The 20,034-nt window shown below is 36.1% G+C and overlaps 1 protein-coding gene across 3 annotated transcripts in view; it reads right to left on the minus strand.

The window, feature by feature from the left end:
• Positions 1-8,312: 8,312 nt before the first annotated feature.
• The window catches only part of MS3_00008865 (uncharacterized protein), a 54,765-nt gene continuing 43,043 nt past the window's right edge, over positions 8,313-20,034 (minus strand). Inside the window, exons 19-23 of one of the 3 annotated variants that reach the window (XM_051217208.1) lie at positions 18,522-18,992; positions 15,766-16,510; positions 13,415-13,442; positions 11,018-11,082; positions 8,313-9,211 (exon numbers count right to left, since the gene is read on the minus strand). In XM_051217208.1, coding sequence (XP_051065855.1) covers positions 8,931-9,211; positions 11,018-11,082; positions 13,415-13,442; positions 15,766-16,510; positions 18,522-18,992 — 1,590 coding nt within the window. In that variant the 3' untranslated portion in view covers positions 8,313-8,930. Of the gene's footprint in view, positions 9,212-9,261; positions 11,083-13,414; positions 13,443-15,765; positions 16,511-18,521; positions 18,993-20,034 lie in introns of those variants that run through there. The other 2 variants (XM_051217206.1, XM_051217207.1) reach the window with 2 other exon arrangements.

A 20,034-nucleotide genomic window follows, 5' to 3' on the forward strand; every position in this document is an offset into this window, starting at 1 on the left:
TTCTCATCGTAGTCAGAGAAAATGAAGGAGTTACAATAAGCACCATGTAGTTTTGACCATCGTTCTACAGCCGACCTTCGCTAATTTTCATTGATTATTCAACGTCCAGTGAATACCTTAATTCGCCCGTTCTTGCATTAACAGATTATTTAGTTAAGAGCTAGTGTTCTTATATTATCAATGAACGTGTGTGTGCTCAATTATGTGTGATATTCCCCCATGCATACACTCAGTATAGCAACCTTTTCTTGTTTTCCATTTTAAGTAATTCCTTTTCTATTCCTCTTTGTATTCACCTATAATACATTAATCGATTTTGTCATGTATGCATTTATCATACGATTATGTTGTCTACGAAATCTAAAGTTAGCTAACTTCGTGATGCCGTTGGGTTAAAATTACCGTTGGTATCGAGAGAATTTCCACTCGTTTGGTAACTTTAGGGTTCACGACTTTGGACTCCTTTGATCGTGAGAGCTTGCCAGATATCGCCTTAGCTTTTGCGAACAGTAGACAAAAATGGATGTTGCCCTGATTTTAACCGGCATTCTCAGTGTAGCGTTGCAGAACTTTTCCGAAACAGGAAATGTATCCCCGTTTCTATGATTCAGTTTCAGGATCATAACAACGACGCTTCGGTCAGTTCCTTAGAATTCAACTGATTTGCATCTACAGCCCTTGTCGATATAGTTTGTGGATGAGAACTGGAGTGATTTGAGCTACTGATTGTCTGCGGCAATACCATAATTGTTTGTAGGGTCGCTTAGGCCTGACGAATAAGGATCTCTATGTCTTGATTGCAGAAAAGTGGCAGTAACACTGGACAGGATAGTCAAATTACAGACAAACCTGAAGATTAGCCTTATCTAGTAATTTTGCCTATCTTGACTTAGTTTGTTTTTGAGTTGACCTCTAGTTTATTCAACTCATGTAGAATTGAATTTTTCCAGTCTCAGCATTTACGAAATATGTTTCCTTGTGGCTTTTGGTTGTCTATAACTTTCAGGGACTATTTACGGGAAAGAGTGATTTGTAGAGTAATAAATTTAACTAAGCATTGAAACCAAACTTAAGACAGTCCGCCTAGTCCACCTGCTGTAGATTACTCATGGAAGCTAACGAGATCAACCTTCCGGTATTTCGGTGCTTATTATCTGTAACACAGTTTTGCTAGACCTAGCAAATAAAACCGAAGCTTAATACGACGTGACTGCTCTCCCCATTAAAGTGAGTTCTGAAAAGTTGTCTAATGGAAGTATATCGTTAGTAAAAATTAACTTGGAGCGTGACGATGTATGGATGACTCATCACCTAGCTGCGTACCTTCTATTTTCGAAGAATCCTGGCAATTCGATGAGGTAAAGGAACTACTCTGCTCAATCACCTATATTTTATGTATTCATTAAAGTTGAATTCAGGGGGTTTGAGGGGTTTTATGATTAACAAATTTACGAGTCAAAGACAAACAGAGAGAGTCAATCCCTCTAATATCTGATCGTTATACCCACTGGCGTCACTAGTCCTTCTGAAGACAAGGTCGGCAAGACATATTGATGTGACAAACAATCCCATCGAGCATCATTCAGGTTAATTAAGGTCAGCAGATTCTCGAATTTATAATAACCACCGAACTAAGTGGGTGGGAACGTTAGGGCGAACCTTATCTCTCTTTTCAGTTTTCTTGTCGCCACGAAACAACACAATATCGAGTACTGTCAGCTCCTGGTTTGTAATTTGATGAAATTTAGTTTCGGTTATCCCTATCGAGGGAGAATTAGTTACATCACTTAGTTGGCGTAGCTGATCCACTTCGTCCCACAAAACACAGCATTCTTATGTATGTAATTGATTCCAACTATCATTAAGAACTCAGTAATTTGTATTACAATATACCACGATAACGTTTTGCTACCTTTCTATGTTTCCCAATCCGCGAATTCATTTATTTCAAGCTTATCATGCTGCATTTATACCTTATCTTCAGATTATTCTTCTTTCGACTCGTAGTAGCAGTGGTATATTATCCTTGAGTAAGGTGGACATGTTTTGCAGATTTTCAAGGATGTCAACGAGGGGTAGTGAAATGCAGTGATGTGAGAGGTAAGCACACAATACACGTGTGGAAAGGCATTTGAATATTGCGTCTGTGTAGTAACCAGTGTAAATCTTAGCATCTGGTTATAAGCAAATTGGTAAAAGCATAAGAAATAGTATGCATTAAAGGAGTTAATATGACAGTTAAAAAATAACACGTTCGTATAGTTAGTTATGAACAGGGAGAAAATTACTTCTCTCGAAGCAATGACCTTTGACAAAGGATTTCCAGCAGACTCTGTCCTTAACTATCCTTTTCCGTTGTTGCTAAGTGCCATTGATTCTTTGAATGTGTACCTCAAAATACCGGCCCATTAGGCCTCAAAAATGCAGGGTTTCACAACCCAATCAACAACCAGGGGAGTTTTGCTTGACACCGCTTCTCACTTGTAATGGAATAGTGTGAAGAAAAAGTGGTAAACTGAATGTTTCATGAAAGCAATAAACGCTTAATATACTAAGAAATTATCTGTAATGCAGACAAGACGAAAGAACGGCGAATGAGTATAAGCATGTTATGACGCTTTCACAGTTCGTTGATTAAAAATCCCTGTAATAATAAGTTGTTTAACTGAGTGTCTGTAGAGATGTGATGGACGTTAGGTAGAGACTTGAAGCTGATGGACGATGGTTGGTAATAGCTGACTAAAATCTCATTCAATGGTTTCATTCCTGGAAGAGTTCTCAGAAGACGTTATCAATAGATATAGTGGGAGACCGTAAATTTTAGTATCCTATTTTTCAATTAAAAACGCTTCCCTTTGAGTATATTGGACGCCGAATACACAGTATCACCTGCTTATCGTATAACTACTTATGCTTTATTTTTATTACAATACACGTGTTGTCATGCTTGAAGTGATGCATAAAAGCTTCGGAGATTACAAAATTGCGATTTCAATGATCTGTTTTGGCTTTGAATAAATATGCTAACATCCAGTCGTGGCTAGAGTATCTAGGTTCAAAATCGAGAACGTAATGCAATATAGTTGATTTCTACCAATCATCAGAACTAGAACAAGCGATCCTAATGCAAAATTACTTGTTAATAACAAGTTTTAACGACTGATGCAAAAAGCACTGCTTCGTAAAAATATCAATTACAGTTGTTCAAATATCAGTTGTAACAAAAAATGTCATTCATATTTTAGCTGGCTATTCTCACTAGATCGTAGTTTTATCCAAGAATTGTAAGAACGCAAAACACGATTATATCTACAAACGGAACCAAGAATAAAGAGATTTTGAAGTGATACAATAAGAAGCCATTAAGACCTTGTAGCTCACCAGCCTTACCATCTATGAAATACAGTCAGTTGACCCTTACTATGAAAAAGGATTTATGACATACTAATCATGCCATATAGTTGATATTAGGTGGTCCATCTGTAAATATAACATATCACATGTAACTTTTGAGATGTCCATCATGATAAGTCTTGTTAATTTGAACGCTTTATTCGGTTCCTAGGCTATTCTGGTAATCCGCAAGCTAAAACTACGCAGCGACCTGAACTCGAGAGAAAAGGAGAAAAATAAGCGAAAAACACTTTACTACAAAGGTTCATTTTTGTACAGAAAAACACGGGTATTTATAGATGTTAACATTTGTTAAACCAACATATTTTGGCCAATCCGCTAAAAGACACGTCTTGCTACTGACCAATAGTAGCACGCCACGTTGATATTCTAGAAGCTCCATCATGCTCTGATTGGCTAGGACTCTCCGACTCCTTTAGGGACTCTGAAGGTTCCGTTGCAGTTCTCGGAAAGTCGACTCAACACATCATGCAACAGATTCAGTGTGTCAATATCGGAACTACGTGGTCAATAGCCAATGGAAGACATGAAAAAGTGAAGTTTATTTAAATTCCTTTGTTGAAACTTTATCCGACTTTGCTATTTGAAAAGAACTTCATCGAACGAACTGGTGCCTTTCTTCCTTTATTTGCTGATATGATTCCAAGCATTTAGGAAGTTATAAAAATACTAGAAGAGCTTTTCAACTCAACCGATAATACAGTTGAAGAGTATTTGAATGACATTATAGCAGAAGTAAAGCCATAAAAAGTGTAGAGGAAATTCTGGAAGCAAACTCTTGTTCACTTCCTTAAAATACAAAGTGAACTTTTGCAGAAATAAGTCGGAGATTCTGAATTTGATGTTGGCTGAGAGTTATTTTTGAGTTTGATGTGTTCTTTAATTGCATCACCAGGCTAGTATTAACTTGCAAACTTGAAGGGAAATGGAAAAGAGGAAGATTAAGTGAAGCATTGTGTCAGTAATTAAAGCCTATATCTAAAGAATGGAAGGGATAACCCAGGACAGAGTTAGTTGGAGAATACTGGTGTGCAGCCTATACTCCTCCACGAAGGGTAACAAGTAACATAATGAGTGTGAAGTTAATCATAAAAATGCAATATCTAAAATGTTTCAACCCATTTAATGAGTGCTTTGTGTAAAACTATGATTTTTACCGGATATTTTTATTTCATTTATCAAAAGCTTTTCATATACGCTTTCTATAAAAAAGACAATAGAGAATACCCTAAATTACAGAACTGAAGAATATACTTAAAATGAAATCCTCAGTTTAAAATTATCCCTTAACATGTAGCCTTCATTCATTAAATTAATGGAAAGATATCTGAATTCGCATGATATCGCATGTATATATAATGAACATGGGAAAAATATATGATCTATAAACTGATTCCTAAGCAGAAACCCACTAACAGACATTTTCTCAATTCTGATTATCTCACTCATCCACTAGACTTTTACTAATACTTCAAACATATTATGTAGTACTATTTTACTCCGTTCACATAGCAGGAAAGATTTTTATTAAAACACTGTAGTAAGTAATTCATCAAATATAATGTGCCCCCAAATGCCCTAGTATATTCGACGGTGAATTGAGCTCTCTCTCCCTCTTGAAATGGTCTCACATATACAGCCACTGACTGGGAAGTCCTACTCAATGCCTTCTCTCCGCGGGGGTGTTCTTTACAAAATTGAGGGAACGAAAGACGAATGTCCGGCGCTTTAACTGAGTTGATGGATACGGACAAGCCATCTAGGCGAGTCGGAAACTCTCATCCCAAACCAATGGTGCATATGGGTCCCAGGATCATGAGGGAACAAAGGCGTATGAACCAATTACTGGTGACCAGCTACTATAAGGCTTTAGATCCTTACGTTGGTCCACTGTTTTAAGGATTAGACATCTAGGTCGAAGGCTTCGGGTGTGGCCCCCTAAGAAAACCATATGATTCGGTCTGGGCACCCTGACAGTATCACAGACACAAAAATGACAATAATTACTGGAAATACTGGTCTTGCTCTAACTGAAATTCAGACAACTCATATTGATACGTCTTGTCGATGAAACGCTATATACGATTCCTAAGCTATTCTGGTAACCCGCAGTCTAGAACTACACAGCAACTTGAACACCAGAGAAAAGATACAAATATGAGAGAAAATTACTTTATCCCATGGTTCATTCTTGTACAGAAAATCATAGGTATTTATAGATGTTGGCGTCTGTTAAATCAACACCATATTTCAGCCAATCCGTTAACGAAATATTATGCTACCGACCAATAGTAGCACGCCACGTTGGAATTCTCGAATGTCCCATCATACTCTGATTGGCTAGGACCCTTCGGCTCCTTCTGGGCCTCTGGAGGCTCTGTTGAAGTTCTCCGGAAGCCGACTCAACACATATCCACCTGATAGGATTCGTTTTTTTATCTACTACGTCACTAATCTCTCTCTCATTGGTGTCGCACTAAGCACTAGAGCTGAGGTAGCACTAATCGATTGGATCCCCATTAACAGTCGGTTATGTGCTAATAGATTATAAAGTTCCATCAAAATAAGAAATCGGTGTGAGAAACGATGTCTCTTCGGCATCTCCGCCTATGACCTTACAAGATTGCAGCCCGGATGCAATCAAGAATGAATTTTACCACCAGTCAACTGTTCTTCAGATATTGTAGTGCTAGCCGGAAACTCGAATGCTCAGGTCGGGCGCCTAGGCACAGAAGAGTCATTTAGGTGACCGATAGGGAGTTGTTGGTCGCAGGCTAGATAACTGGGACCGTCTACTGCAACTGTGCGCAGACAACCTGTTTCTCACTAGCATTAACTACGGGCAGTCATCGCCAATGTGTCATCTGGGGTCCTCCCTCTGCATCTCAAGTCTGGACTCAGATTGATCACACAGCGATTAGCTACCACTGGAGTGGTTGTGTACAAGACTACGGCTCCTTTCGGATAACCTATCTGGATTCTAATCATGCCCTTGTTTGCGCTAATCTCACCTTACTTTTCGGTGGCCAACAAATTCATCGTCCTAAACGAGGCGATGTCAGTAAATTGGTTGCAGCTTCTGTTGCAACTAAATATCAAACCGAGCTAGGTTCAGGGCTAGCTACCATTCCACCGAAAAGTATAGATGAGCATTGGTTGCAACTTCATGACGCCATAAAAATGGCGAGTAAAGCCGCTTGAGGCTTCGCGAAACATTCCGTTTAAAAGCACGAGGTTTCTACAAGCTCCTTACAAATCATTGATACCAGTCGGTCTACTCCAAGTGACTATGAGTTTGACCACAAACGACGACTGTTAAGTAATGAAATTGGGCAAGGCTTGCATAAGGACAGAGAAGCCTGGTGGTTAGAGAGTGCCAATAAGTTGAAAGCAGCAACTGTATCTAGTAACTACCAAAAGCTCTTGCAACTCGCCCGAGTCACTGGCAGAAGTCTGATATGGTTTTGAGTGATGAAATCAATTCACATATGGTGAAAGCCAGAGCGGCTTATGCCAATTTGGACCATTGTGGCTGTAAAGGTCGGACCTAAGAAGTGTCGGTGAGATCATTTATGCTCTATGCTTGTGAAAACGGGCCTCTCCGAGTTGAGCATGTTAGACGACTCTCTGTGTTTGATCTCTATTGCCTCCGAAGGATTGATGACATCCAGTGGCAACACCATATTAGTAATGTGGAGGTTCAGCATTATGTGTTCAGGCACGACGATAATAATTCACTATCTTGAAACATTAACTTCGAGGACTTAGACATGTTCTATGAATGTTGTCTCAGAGAATTCAACGTTGTGTATTATTTGCCGACTCTGGGACTGGTAAAAAAATAATCGGAAAGGTGATCAATTTATGACATAGGGTCGTGGTATATAAGAAAATTGTACAGAACTGACTTCTGTCGGTTCTTCACAACTTCCTGATTGGGGTCTTAGCGATGTTGCCCAACACAATAGCTAGAGACGTCATTGGAAATAGATCAGAATGAAAGAAAATGGTGATTCCACCGTAAATTTCTTTCTCTTTCTTCATTAAAAGCGGACGAAACTTCCTTAGCTGGAAGAATTCTTCCTGGTTATACTTTTGCTTATTGAACTGTTTCGCCAATTATTATTATTTCACTAACATACACTAATTTCTGTTCGTTGTTGTTCCCTTTTTTTTTAAAAAAAAATACTCATCTAACATTCTTAATCTCTTTACAGCCTCATTGTTATTGTGTGTGGGTGTATATCTATTTGGTACCCCTATGTATATTTAATTTCATAATCTAAATATAAATAAACAAACAATTAAAAACAAAGAAAGATAAATTGTACATTAAACAACAGTAAATGTATCCATGCCTCCCTCTCTCTCTCTCTCTTTATATATATATATATGTATAAACATCAATGGGAAGATTCAAGTAAAACAATATCAAGTGAATTAAACTTCACCCCATTTCACAAGCAAGTGGCTATCAAGGACTCAGTAGCTAAGTGGATAACGCGATGGCGTTTGAAGCGAACGGTTCGAGTCCCAGAGTGAACATCAACTCTGAGATGCAGGTACATCCAGCTGACGAGTCCCAAAAGGACGAAACGCGCGTCCTGGATTCCACTGCTAGCCACTATCCATCCTTGCCAATGATAATGCTTGTAAATTAAGGCAATATTGAGGCATACGCACAGTATGCATATATGCCAATAAGAGACTGATCAATTTCAGTCCTAAAACATCAATGGGAAGATTCAAGATATATATATATATATATATATATATATATATATATATATATATATATATATATATATATATATATAGAGAGAGAGAGAGAGAGAGAGTATGTATATGTGTACACAAGTAAACAAACCATACATAACATAATGAATATAATAACAAAGTGTTATATCAATGTTTTATTACTAATTCTACATTGAGATTAATTTCAATGAAATTAGATTCATATCAATATACATATCTGTTTATCTTTATATTACATTAAACATGATCTGTAATAATAATAATAATAATAATAATATGATTATGTAAGGGTATAATTGTTTTCCTTTTCTTTCTTTCTTTCTTTCTCTTGTTCTTTTCTTTTTTTATCACAACAACAATGAATGAAACAAGCAACTGATTTATAACAACAGTAGAAGCAACAGCAACAACAACAACAACGAACAAACATTATACAGTAAAGGACAATAAAAATGTAATTCAAATGATAATATAACTATTGCATAATATGACAATTCATATACAGTTGTGTATCTGAGTATATATATATATATATATATATATATATATATATATATAGAGAGAGAGAGAGAGAGAGAGAGAGAGGTACATTGCCGTGTGTACGTGTGTGTGTGTGTGTGACAATTCACATAAAAACAATGACATAATAATAATAATAATCTCAAAGTAAACAAAATGAATTTTACACAAATATAATTTCTGTACAATAATATTTCATATGTGTGTAGTATAAGTGATAATAAACATGAGAAGCTAATTCATACTCTAAGCATCATATCACTATTATCATTAGTAGTATTAGTAGAAGTAGTAGCATTAGTGTTAGTATTATTAGTAGTATGAGTAGTATTAGTATTCATATCATCATTATTATTTGTATTATTTAAATGAAGTTCCGGAAATAATTCTAAAAGGAATTGATCTAATAGAATATAAGTTAATTGTTTATTCCATTTAGAATATTGAAAACAATCAAATATTCGATTTAGTTGATCATGTATAATTTCTAAATCAGTGAAATATGAAAGACCAGTTATATCTAAAATAATAATGGAAGAATAGAAATATAGATAGAGAAGAATTAAACTCATCACATATAATAATAGGGGTTGTTTATTTGAACATTGAATATAATAGTACAACAGAAATCATTTGATGATTTGTGTGAGGGATGGAATGCTGCTCGGGTGCGCAACAGAGGATTCTTTTAAGGGGGTCAAACTCCGAGTTTTCCACCTAGAGGTTTGATCCACAAGGCAGTGGAGCAACGTTAAGAGATGCAGTCCCATGGTAACCACTGACCAATATCAGGCTCATACGCCATTTGCTTCCTTAGGATTCTGGGACCCATGGGTTTTCCAACCACCCTAGGTTGATCCTCTACATCCATCAACCTGGTTTATGCGCCGGACATTTGCTTCTCGTCCTCTCAATAGTAATTAAGACTTACCTAACAGCGGATGTATATGTATAGCCATGTGAAAGTATTTCGAGAAGAACAGCAGATTGTCGGCCGAGATAGGATGTTTGGCGGCAATAATGGCAGTTATAATGGAGGGGATTGTGAGAATTACTGAATTTTCTAATTTCACATTACAAACCGAATTTACTTACAGGAACAATGGAAACCAGGAACAACTAGACAGTTATACAGCTGTAGTATGGAATTCATCAGTCGTGTGTACGTACTACTCAATGACGGACTGAACCCAGTAGCTATTAGGCTTCACAAGGAGCGAGTAATCTTTCAGTATATTGAGCTAGGATCCAACGGTTTACATTTCTAACTTCAATTAATTCCCAAGCCTGAATTAACTACTTCTAGGTTACGGGTACATTCGATAATTGTTTCAACAAATAAACTAGAAAGGCACCATGTTACACTAAGTTGAGAAATGTCATAGAATTTTAATAGTCAATCGGTTATTTAGTTTTAACCAACGGTAAAACATAGGAAGGATAAGTGATATAGCATGTTATATGAGTATAACGAGAATATCACAATAGGAAACGATCAAATCGAAACAACAATAATAGCGGTATGTATAACTAAGAGATAGATAAAATAGTGATTGTACTTAAAAATACGAACGATTTCAATTGATGTGTATTGATAATCTATAGAGTTGAATAGCTTATGGGTTATGACTTACAGAGAATACGACTTCTGGTAGACACATGTTCCCATACTACAAGAAACATCATTTATCTTAAGGTTGTAAATAATGACACCTTGATAATAAGTGTGAAAAAAGCATGAGAACTACATAGGGTCCATATATATCCTAGTCTAACATTTTCAACTATTTAGCATTAAATTAAAATATACAAATTTGTTATTCACTAATCGGTTTGATGCTGTTTTAGTAGCGTGCATGATATCAAGATGGAACATTAGGAGGGAGAGAAAGAGATAAGTAGTAACTTAAAACACAACACATCGCTAATCTTTAATGTCAGTTGATTCAGTCAGCCACATCTAATAACCCTAAACTGAATCTATACGTCAATTTGAACATCAGAGAATGTTTGATCTAATACAATGTCTTAACTCCACCTGCAGCTCTTCTAGAGTTATTGCCGGTCCCAAGCCCGGGTAAAGGAGGAGGGTTGGGCATGGGGTTAGCGACCCCATCCCGTAGAAAACTAACTCGCTAAAAAAAACACTAACCAGAACACAATGTCTTAATAAATCTTTACTTGTGTTGTTATTTCGCGCAACACAGGAATTGTACTGGTTTCTCAATTAAAATGAAAGTAATAAGCCACATGGTCATTACAATTTTCTTAACAAAATTACACAAAGAAAAAAACATGCAATACTCAATATAATGTAAATACTTACTTAGAATAGCTTTTTCAATTGCAATACGTGCTTTTTCTTTACGTTCTGACTTATCCATATCAGTTCTATGAAGATGTAAAGTATTCATAATTAATTAATTTTATAAAAGTAGTGGATTGATGATGATGATGATGGTTAAGAAAAAATCACTAAAAACTAGGAATCATTGGCTAGTTGTTTCGTTCGGTAGTGAGCTTTCGAAACCTTATTGGGAATCAAAGCCAGGATCTTCAGGTCTTTCAATGAGCACTTGATCTATAGAGTCAGTATCTAATCATTTACATATTCGAGATATAATTCGTGGGTTACTGTGTTAAATTTGTCATTGGTGGACTCTAATGATCACGGTTTCTCACTAGAACTACGGGAACTAACTTTCGAAATTAGTAACAAGTGAGTAAATTATTATTATAGGCTTCGTGGAATTCTACAGGGTTAACTTCACAGACTGATCTTAGTTAACAATTTCAAAGAACCTTGTTCAGCTATAAATCTACTTAATACTCTTCATAGCTGTAGAAATTCTTTACAGGATACTTTTCGCTATGGTTGCAGTTGTGAAATGTATAATTCAGAGTAAATAAAACAATTTAATAAAGCTGTAAAACGTGTTTCTATCAGTTTATTTCAATCAATATGTACGTAAAATGTTTTTGTATCAGTGTGTGCGACCCTGTCAGGGGTCGAACCCAGGATCTTTAAACCAAATCTCAAATAGAAATTTCACGAGTTTTAATGAAAAGTCATGATCAGCGGAAACGATTGTCCAAATCATATTAATCGATGAAGATAAACAATCTTATCAACCGATTGACCATCTTTGTCCAATACTATGCGTTTAAATGTCAGTATTATTAGTGTGAGCTACTTATATCCACATAAGTAGTATATAACGACAGTCAGGAATAAAATGTATCTCAGTAGATCGAGAAGGAAAGAATGGGAACGGGAAGTAATTGTTATGAAAATGCAGAAACAATGAAATTCAAGACAATGGACTGATATTTGCAGAAGAAACAGTCAAGTTTAAGATAAGGGATTGATATTTGGTAAATTCCTGGAGAACAACGAAAGCCATCATGCAGAGGATACAAGTGTTTATTAACAGTTGTCTACGCAAAATATTTCGAATTTCTTGGCAAGACACCATCAGCAACAACCAACTGTGGGAGAGAACAAACCAGATCCCAACGGAGGAAGAAATCACGGAGAGGCGCCAGAAGTGGATAGGACACACATTGAGGAAAGCACCGAACTGCATCACAAGGCAAGCCCTCACATGGAATTCTCAAGGCCAAAGGAAAAGAGAAAGACCAAACAACACATTGGGCCGAGAAATGGGGACAGACATGAGAAAAATGAACAAAAATTGGACAGAACTGGAAAGAAAGGCCCAGGACAGAGTGGGTTGGAGAATATTGGTAGGCGGCCAATGCTTCATTGGGAGTAACAGGTGTAAGTAAGCTAAGTAAGTAATCTTGCAGATTAAGTATTTACTATATGTTCACTTGGTATTGTTGTTTACTTGTATCTTCCCATTGTTATTTTAAAACTGAAATTGATCAATCCCTTGTTAGCATATATGCATACTGAGTGGATTGCCTCGATATTGCCTGAAGTCACAAGCTTTATGGTATTGGTTCTTAGATTTTAAAGAGATATTATGTAATTTCATATTCAAATACATTCGATTGTCCCAACTCGTGTTGTTATTCACTACAGTATTACTCATACTATAGTCTTGAAATATGTGTGCAATGTTGAAACAAAAGACGAAACTGTTATATCCCGATGAGAATAATGAATGGTTACTTTCGGAATCCATTTATGGACCAATACTATGTGTATATTTTTATCGTATAATTGTTAAGTAACTAAACCATTCATGTTCGTGTCCCTCCTATTATGAACTTTATTTTGACTTATGAACTATTATTATACCATTTACCACTCTTGAATTATGCCCAGTCTATTAGCCACTGCCTCCCACATTCACAGTCACATTTGGCCAAATCTTGTACAAATATTGTTTTGTGAATTGTCTGGTTGGTATATAAACCCAATATGTTTGAAATACATGATTCATATCTTGGAGGCTGAGATTGGTGTTCTAGACTTCACAGGCATGGCTAGACAGGAAGCAGGACCGATAAGGACTCTAAACTGCTCGTACGAGTTTTATGCATCATTGGTCCGATCGATAATTCACTGTTCTCTAATTGCCGGCATCATTACATTATACGTTACTAGGGCATTCAGACCACAAGTGATAACAGAAATTATTCAATAAAATGTATGAGATGAGGCAATCCAAGAAAAATTAAGTCAATAGGTTACATTTTATTCAAGTTATATTAACACAAATTGACGAAGATGTTATATTATAAACATACTTACTTTTTAGAAGAATGAAAGAATATACTTGCTAAATAATAAAATAGAAAAGGTAAAATGAATGAAGAAGAAAATGTAGTTAACATTTAGTCAAATGTAAAATTATCTCTTAATTAAATATAATTGAAGGCTAGAATTCTTTGATATGAATAACTAACTTAATGTGTGATATATGTGTAGATTCAGCTAGTTGAAAGTAGAGTGATAAGTCAGTGATTAAACTAGTTGACTAGCAACTGTTAGGTAAACATGGTAATGATTAGTGGTTAGTTATCAATCAACTGTAGATATCTAAGTCCTATAGGAAATCAGTCTAATGTCGAGTAGCTAAGTGGTAGCGCGCTTTATATTGTGAAAACAGATAATACTGACGAACACTACGTGATGTTAAAAATTTTTTTTATGAAAGTTTACCATAAGCAACAACGTAGAACTTCGCATGTACGCACGTACATCAGTTCGAGTTCGCACGTAGGGGCAGTCCGTGGTTGGGCAAACGTAACATACGTCCCAGTCATCTCATTAATTGACTCGCCATCCTTACCTAGTACCCGTTTTCTAACAACTGCATTAATTACTCGGTGGTCCCAGGATATACGAGCAATGCTTCAAATACTAGTAACCTACGAATATCCTCTACTCATACTGGCCATGTTTCACTGCCATATAGTGGGATGAAACAAACTGCTGAGCAGTAAACCCGTCCTTTGGTTGATAGACGGATATCTCGCCTACGCCATAAATGACGCAAGTTGGCAAAATCTAGTTGAGCCTTATGTATTCGTGCTGAGATGTCGTCACACACTAGAACACAAGGGCAGATAAGACTCCCAAGGTAAGTGAAGCAGTCGACACACTCAACTAGTTCACTCCCTATCATTAGTTCACGTGCCGATACAAACTAATCCTGAAGCAACATTTTGCATTTCGAGGGGGAGAATCGCATCCCGAACATGCTTGCATTGTTGTTTATGGTGGTCAGAAGACTCCGCATTTTATCAGCGTCTTCACCAAATAAAACTATGTCATCAGTATACTCTAAGTCAACAAGTGAATCTCCCGGTAAAAGTTCAACTCCTGGAACTTAGATGAAGAAAGTGTTATCTCTAAAAGCACGTCAACGACAAAGTTAAACAAGAATGGAGAAAGTGAACAGCCCTGACGAACACCACTTGAGGTAATCAATTCTGATGACAGTTCGCCATAAGCTATCACTCGACCGGGTGTGTTCATGTAGAGAGCCTTTACAAGGTTAATGTACTTCTTTGGTACTCCTTTCAGTGACAAACACTGTCATAGAACCTCACGATCAACATAGTCATCACGATAGGTAAGCCCAACCACCATGTCAAGGTAGCAGCTACGGTCGGGGTCAGAGAAAATAGATAAATATAGCAAGATAAACTACCCAGGATAATTACGTCAAAACCACGAACCGATCTAAGCGAAAACAACTATTAAAAGCTTTGAAGCACTGAAATACTATTTCATCCCAGTATGGAACTCCTCAGCAGTTCACATCTACAACTCTGTATCTGGGAATCAAACTCACGGCCTTCGGTCTTACGTGTGAAATTTTAGCTTTTAAACTACTGAGCTGACAACCAATGGTGTACAAGTCTAACTTCAATCAATCAACGATAAGATAAGCTGAATTCATGTACAAAATATTGAGAGCAATTTTGTATTTTGGAATCTTTAATATAATATTGGATAAACCAACTTGGCCAGTTAATAGGCGATCTTTAATATTAAAGTGGTCTAACATCAGTTGATTCATGATCTCAATCAAAAACTTAATAGTCTCTACAACCCCATACTGATAATTACCATTTGCTTACTAGTGACTATCTTCATGAGAGAATTCTTCGAATTCTAAAGAGAAGCTGTGACCAGTGGAGCTAATCCACATCAAGTAGAGACAGATATCTACTTCAATACAATGGAAGATAGTCGCGTAATTTCGTGGGTCGGCTGAGGTTAGACATGGACACTGTTGGATACCGGCTCAGTGGTCTAGAAGCTAAGTGTTCGAGTCTAAAGATCATGAGTTCAACTCCCGCATGTGCGATCGTAGATGCTTACTGCTGATAAGTCCCATACTGAGACGAAGCGGTTGTTCAGTGCTTACAGGTTTACCATGATAGTCTAACATCAATCAATTCATGATAATAATTACATGGATTGATTAAAGTAAGACATGAACACTAATCAATACGATCTTATCGGTCACACATAAGATTGATATAAATCTTGACCATAGTTACATAACAAAGAGAACAAAAGAAAAACACCACCGCCAGCAACAACAACAAAAAGAAAAAAGAAAAAAAACGGGAAGTTATTCAACTTACTTTTAATATTATTTAATATATGTGCAAAATTCTCATCAGAAAATATTTCATAAATAGATTGTATAAAATAATTCATTAACCAATAATTAATAGATGATTTAAAATAAATAAATAAAATCATAATTATTTTATAAATTAAATAATAGAAATAGAATTGACATTGTTTTATAATAAATAAATAGAATTCATAAATAGCATCATAAATATCATTGAAATTAATAGATATTATTGATATATAATGTGATTGAATAGGATCTAGTCTAGTTTCCGATGATGAGGAGGATGACGACGACGACTGATGACTTCTTGAAGGAATATGATTCGTATTAGTAGTAGTGGTAGTAGTAGTAGTAGTAGTAGTAGAAGATGGAGAAGGAGGAGGAGGAGGAGGGGAAGAAGTAGTCATTACATTTGATAAAGATGGACCATTTAAAAATGCTTCATTCCAATATGGATTAGTAATATCCCAAGGATCAATTGATGATTTTATATTATCTATATTGATTTCTTGTAATGAATTCATTCTTTGAATAGATGAAAATGATGTGGCGGCGGCGGCTGTTGTTGTTGATGATGATGATGATATCATTTCAACATGAGATGATAATTGTGAATGATTTGAATGAAGAGAGAATTTCTTATCATTTGAAAAATATGATGTTGATAATAATGTGATAATTTTGTCCAAAAAATATAAAATGATTTCAGATAAACTTGTTAAATGAACTGTTGATAAGTTAGATGACTAGAAATAAAATAATAAAAAAGGAGATTTATTTTATAATGAAGTATAAAATATTGATTAGTATAGGGTTATGGAGACTGTTGAATTGAAACCGATACACCAAATGCAATGATACGGCCAAGGATGAGAAGAGTTAGCTCTCCCTCTCCAAATACTCTCATACGGCCGCCGAGCATATACTGCCACCACCAGAGGAATCCTACTCACCGCATTCTCGTGGAGGGGTCAATTATTGAAGAAATTGAGAGGACGAAAAGTGAATGTTCAATGCTTTAACCGTATTGGTCGATATGGTGGATCCACCTAGATGAGTTGAAAAACCCTCATTGAAAACCAATGCTGTACATGGGCCGCAGTATCCTGAAGGAACAAAAATGGCATATGAACCAATCGTTGGTCACTGGTTACCATGAAACTGAGTCTCCTCATGTTGTTTTACTGCCTTGTGGATCAGACTTTAAGGTCGAAGGCTCCCGTGGTGGCCTCCTAAGAAAACTACGTGGTTCGGTCTCGGCACCTGGACAGTATCGCACCCTACACATGAATCAAGTGACTTGTGTGGTGCATATGTATTCGGTGCTCGTTTGTACCAATATTTATGTGTTCAAACAAATAAATAAATAAATAAAGATTATGAGCCGATCAATGTTAGACCACCATTGAAAATTTAGGAGCACTGAATGGCCGTTTCAACATAGTATGGGACTCCTTGGTATTCACGATCCCGCACGCAAGACTGTCGGTCTCGCGCTAGAACGCTTAACCTTGAGATTAGTGAGCCGGTATCCAAAGGTGTGAATGTCTAACTTCAACCAATCTTTCATTGTCTTCGGTTGAACTCCATTGGTCACGGACTCTCACTAGAACTCCGAGAATTGCCTCTCGAAGATAGTCACTGATAAGGGTTGTGGAGATTGTTCAGTTTCAATTGACGTCATGAAACCTATCAATGCTAGACCACCATTGAAAATCTCGAGGCACTGGATGGATGTTTCATCCAAGTATGAGACTCTTTAGCAGTGTGCATCCACGTTTTGAATGGTGGTCTAACATTGATCAGTTTCATGATATCAATTATAAAATATTTTTGAGGCACAAAAATAGAGTGGAGTTTGATAAACAAATTCGCTTTCGTAGACTGCATGTATTAGATCATCAGTGTCTTCAGGCCATTGATTGGATATAGTAATGCTGTGGTGTGTGCTACTTATATTGGCATAAGTAGGATATAATGCGAGTCAGAAATATAATATCTGGCAGCAGAAGATTGAGGAGACCAAGAAGGGAAGGACGGGAATACAAAGCAATTGGTATGGAAATGCAGAAACAATGAATTCTGAGACAATTACTGAACATTTTGCAAATTAAGTATTAGAGTATAGTTTTACTATTTTACCAAGTAACTCTGTAATTTTGTTCCAGATATAATTCGGTTGTCCTCACCTATGTTCTCCTTCACTACAATACTACTACTGAGTCAGTTATATCGTTAGAAGATATAAGATAAGTATCGGTATGAGTTTGTAAACTCTTATCGGTACATGTGGTTAAGTATGGTCACGTATTTCCGATCACAGTCACTACTCAGTTATCCCTTGAAGTACGGAAACAAATTAACAGAGATCAAATAGTTTTAATAAGATTAGTTTTCTTACCACCTAAACCACAATTAACTAATTTCACCTTTGAAAGTGAAGTTGTGACTTCAAACTAGTGACTACTCTGTACAAACACAGGTAGAGTATTGAATTATTAATGAAAGCTCCGCTACTAAACCATCTCAGCTCAGAGAACTCAAAAACCACCAAACGTACCCTATCTCCCTCATACACAAAGAACAAACTTCGCTTTCTAGATGAGGGTTCGTAGATGTGCACTGTTTAGGAATTGCATACTAGGATAAAATGTTCGTTCAGTGTTTCCAGGTTTCCAATAGTAGTCTAAGATCAATTCATGATCTGAACTACGAATATTTTTTCATTTTCAGAACAGGAAGAAATATGTGACTTACCTGATTTATTGTATCCTTTTGTTTTTCATACGTTAATCCCGCATTATTCCAATAGATACGTGAACGTAGACGATGATCTAAACTTGTACGACTTTGATGTTTATGTTGCGGTGAATTTAATACATAACGACTATAATAATCAATATGTTTCTCTACAGGATATGTATCCACTTTAAAATTATTATAATTTGATTTATGTATAAGATTTCTATCCTGTAGTACATTAGTTGATGAAGTTGTTGAAAAATGAAAAGTAGTATCATCAATAACGTTATTAGTACTACTTATATGATTATTAGTAGTATTTAATAATGGGTTAAAAGAAGTAGAATAACTACCAGTTTCAGTTGTAGAATGAATGGATGAAGATTTTAATTTAATCATTTCCAAATTATTGAGATCACTTTCTATAGGTTGTGGATGACATGATGAAAAGTAAGCCGATAGGAAATTGTCTAAGAATTGACCCTTCTATTAAAAAAATAATAATAGAAGTATAATGTAAATATTATTGAAAATTATATCCATATATGTACGACCTGATGTTAACTGCAGATCGATTCAAAGTGTCAATGTAAACGAGTCAAGTTTATTACAGTCAGAGTTACATTGTTTGTGTGAAGGCTAGTAATGTAATTCAGTTGACTCAATCCAATGTGTGATTATAACCAAAGACTTAACAGTAAAACTAATAGATACGATTAAAAATTCATTCATGAAATAAATACGTTGAAATTAAGTCAGTCAGTCAGCTACAATGTAGGATCAGGCAGATACATGCATCAGTTCAATTTGCCATACCTCATTAGCATAACAAGATGAACACCAAATTCATAGTAGTTCATTCAATGGTGGTAATCTATGAAAGAAAGATTGTATATAAGAATATAGTACAGAAAGAAATAGTTGGCTTTCTCGTCACTCAGTTCAATTCTAATGGGTCTTCTTAATGTGGTTTTTCTGCGTCCAGTGAGGCGCAAGAAAAAAATGCATGCTCGTATTAGAGCACGATGGGAATCCAAACAGGTACTCCAGAACGAGCGACGGTCTTCTATCGAGCCTCTTCAACGATGACTGATGGTAATAAGGTCTGTTTGAGTCTATCGTTGGTTTGGTGCAAGGGATCGCCAATTTAGATGATGTCTTTCCTTATGCTTAAAATTAGTGTTTGCTAAAAAGAGCAGTTGTAGCAGATGATCACAATTATCTGTTCGCTGATCGGAGATACTAAAATACCCACCTAAATGACTTTCTGTTTGGTTTAAGCTACCTACTTGGGTATTAAAGTCACCTGCTACGAGTACTATGTCTGAGTTTGAAATTAAGATTTTAGGGGGTTGATTTTCTCAAGTCTGTCAAGTTTAACCTGATATAACAATATTTGGAAATGCATTCTTGTTGAAGAAACTGGTTGTTCACTATGATGGATATGTAGTGAACGAGAATACAAGTGAAGACAATGGAATGTATTTGAATATAAAATTACAGAACATCTTAGTAAAATCTCAGAACA

Source organism: Schistosoma haematobium, chromosome 6 (assembly GCF_000699445.3).
Source record: "Schistosoma haematobium chromosome 6, whole genome shotgun sequence".
NCBI classification, from domain to species: Eukaryota; Metazoa; Platyhelminthes; class Trematoda; order Strigeidida; family Schistosomatidae; genus Schistosoma; species Schistosoma haematobium.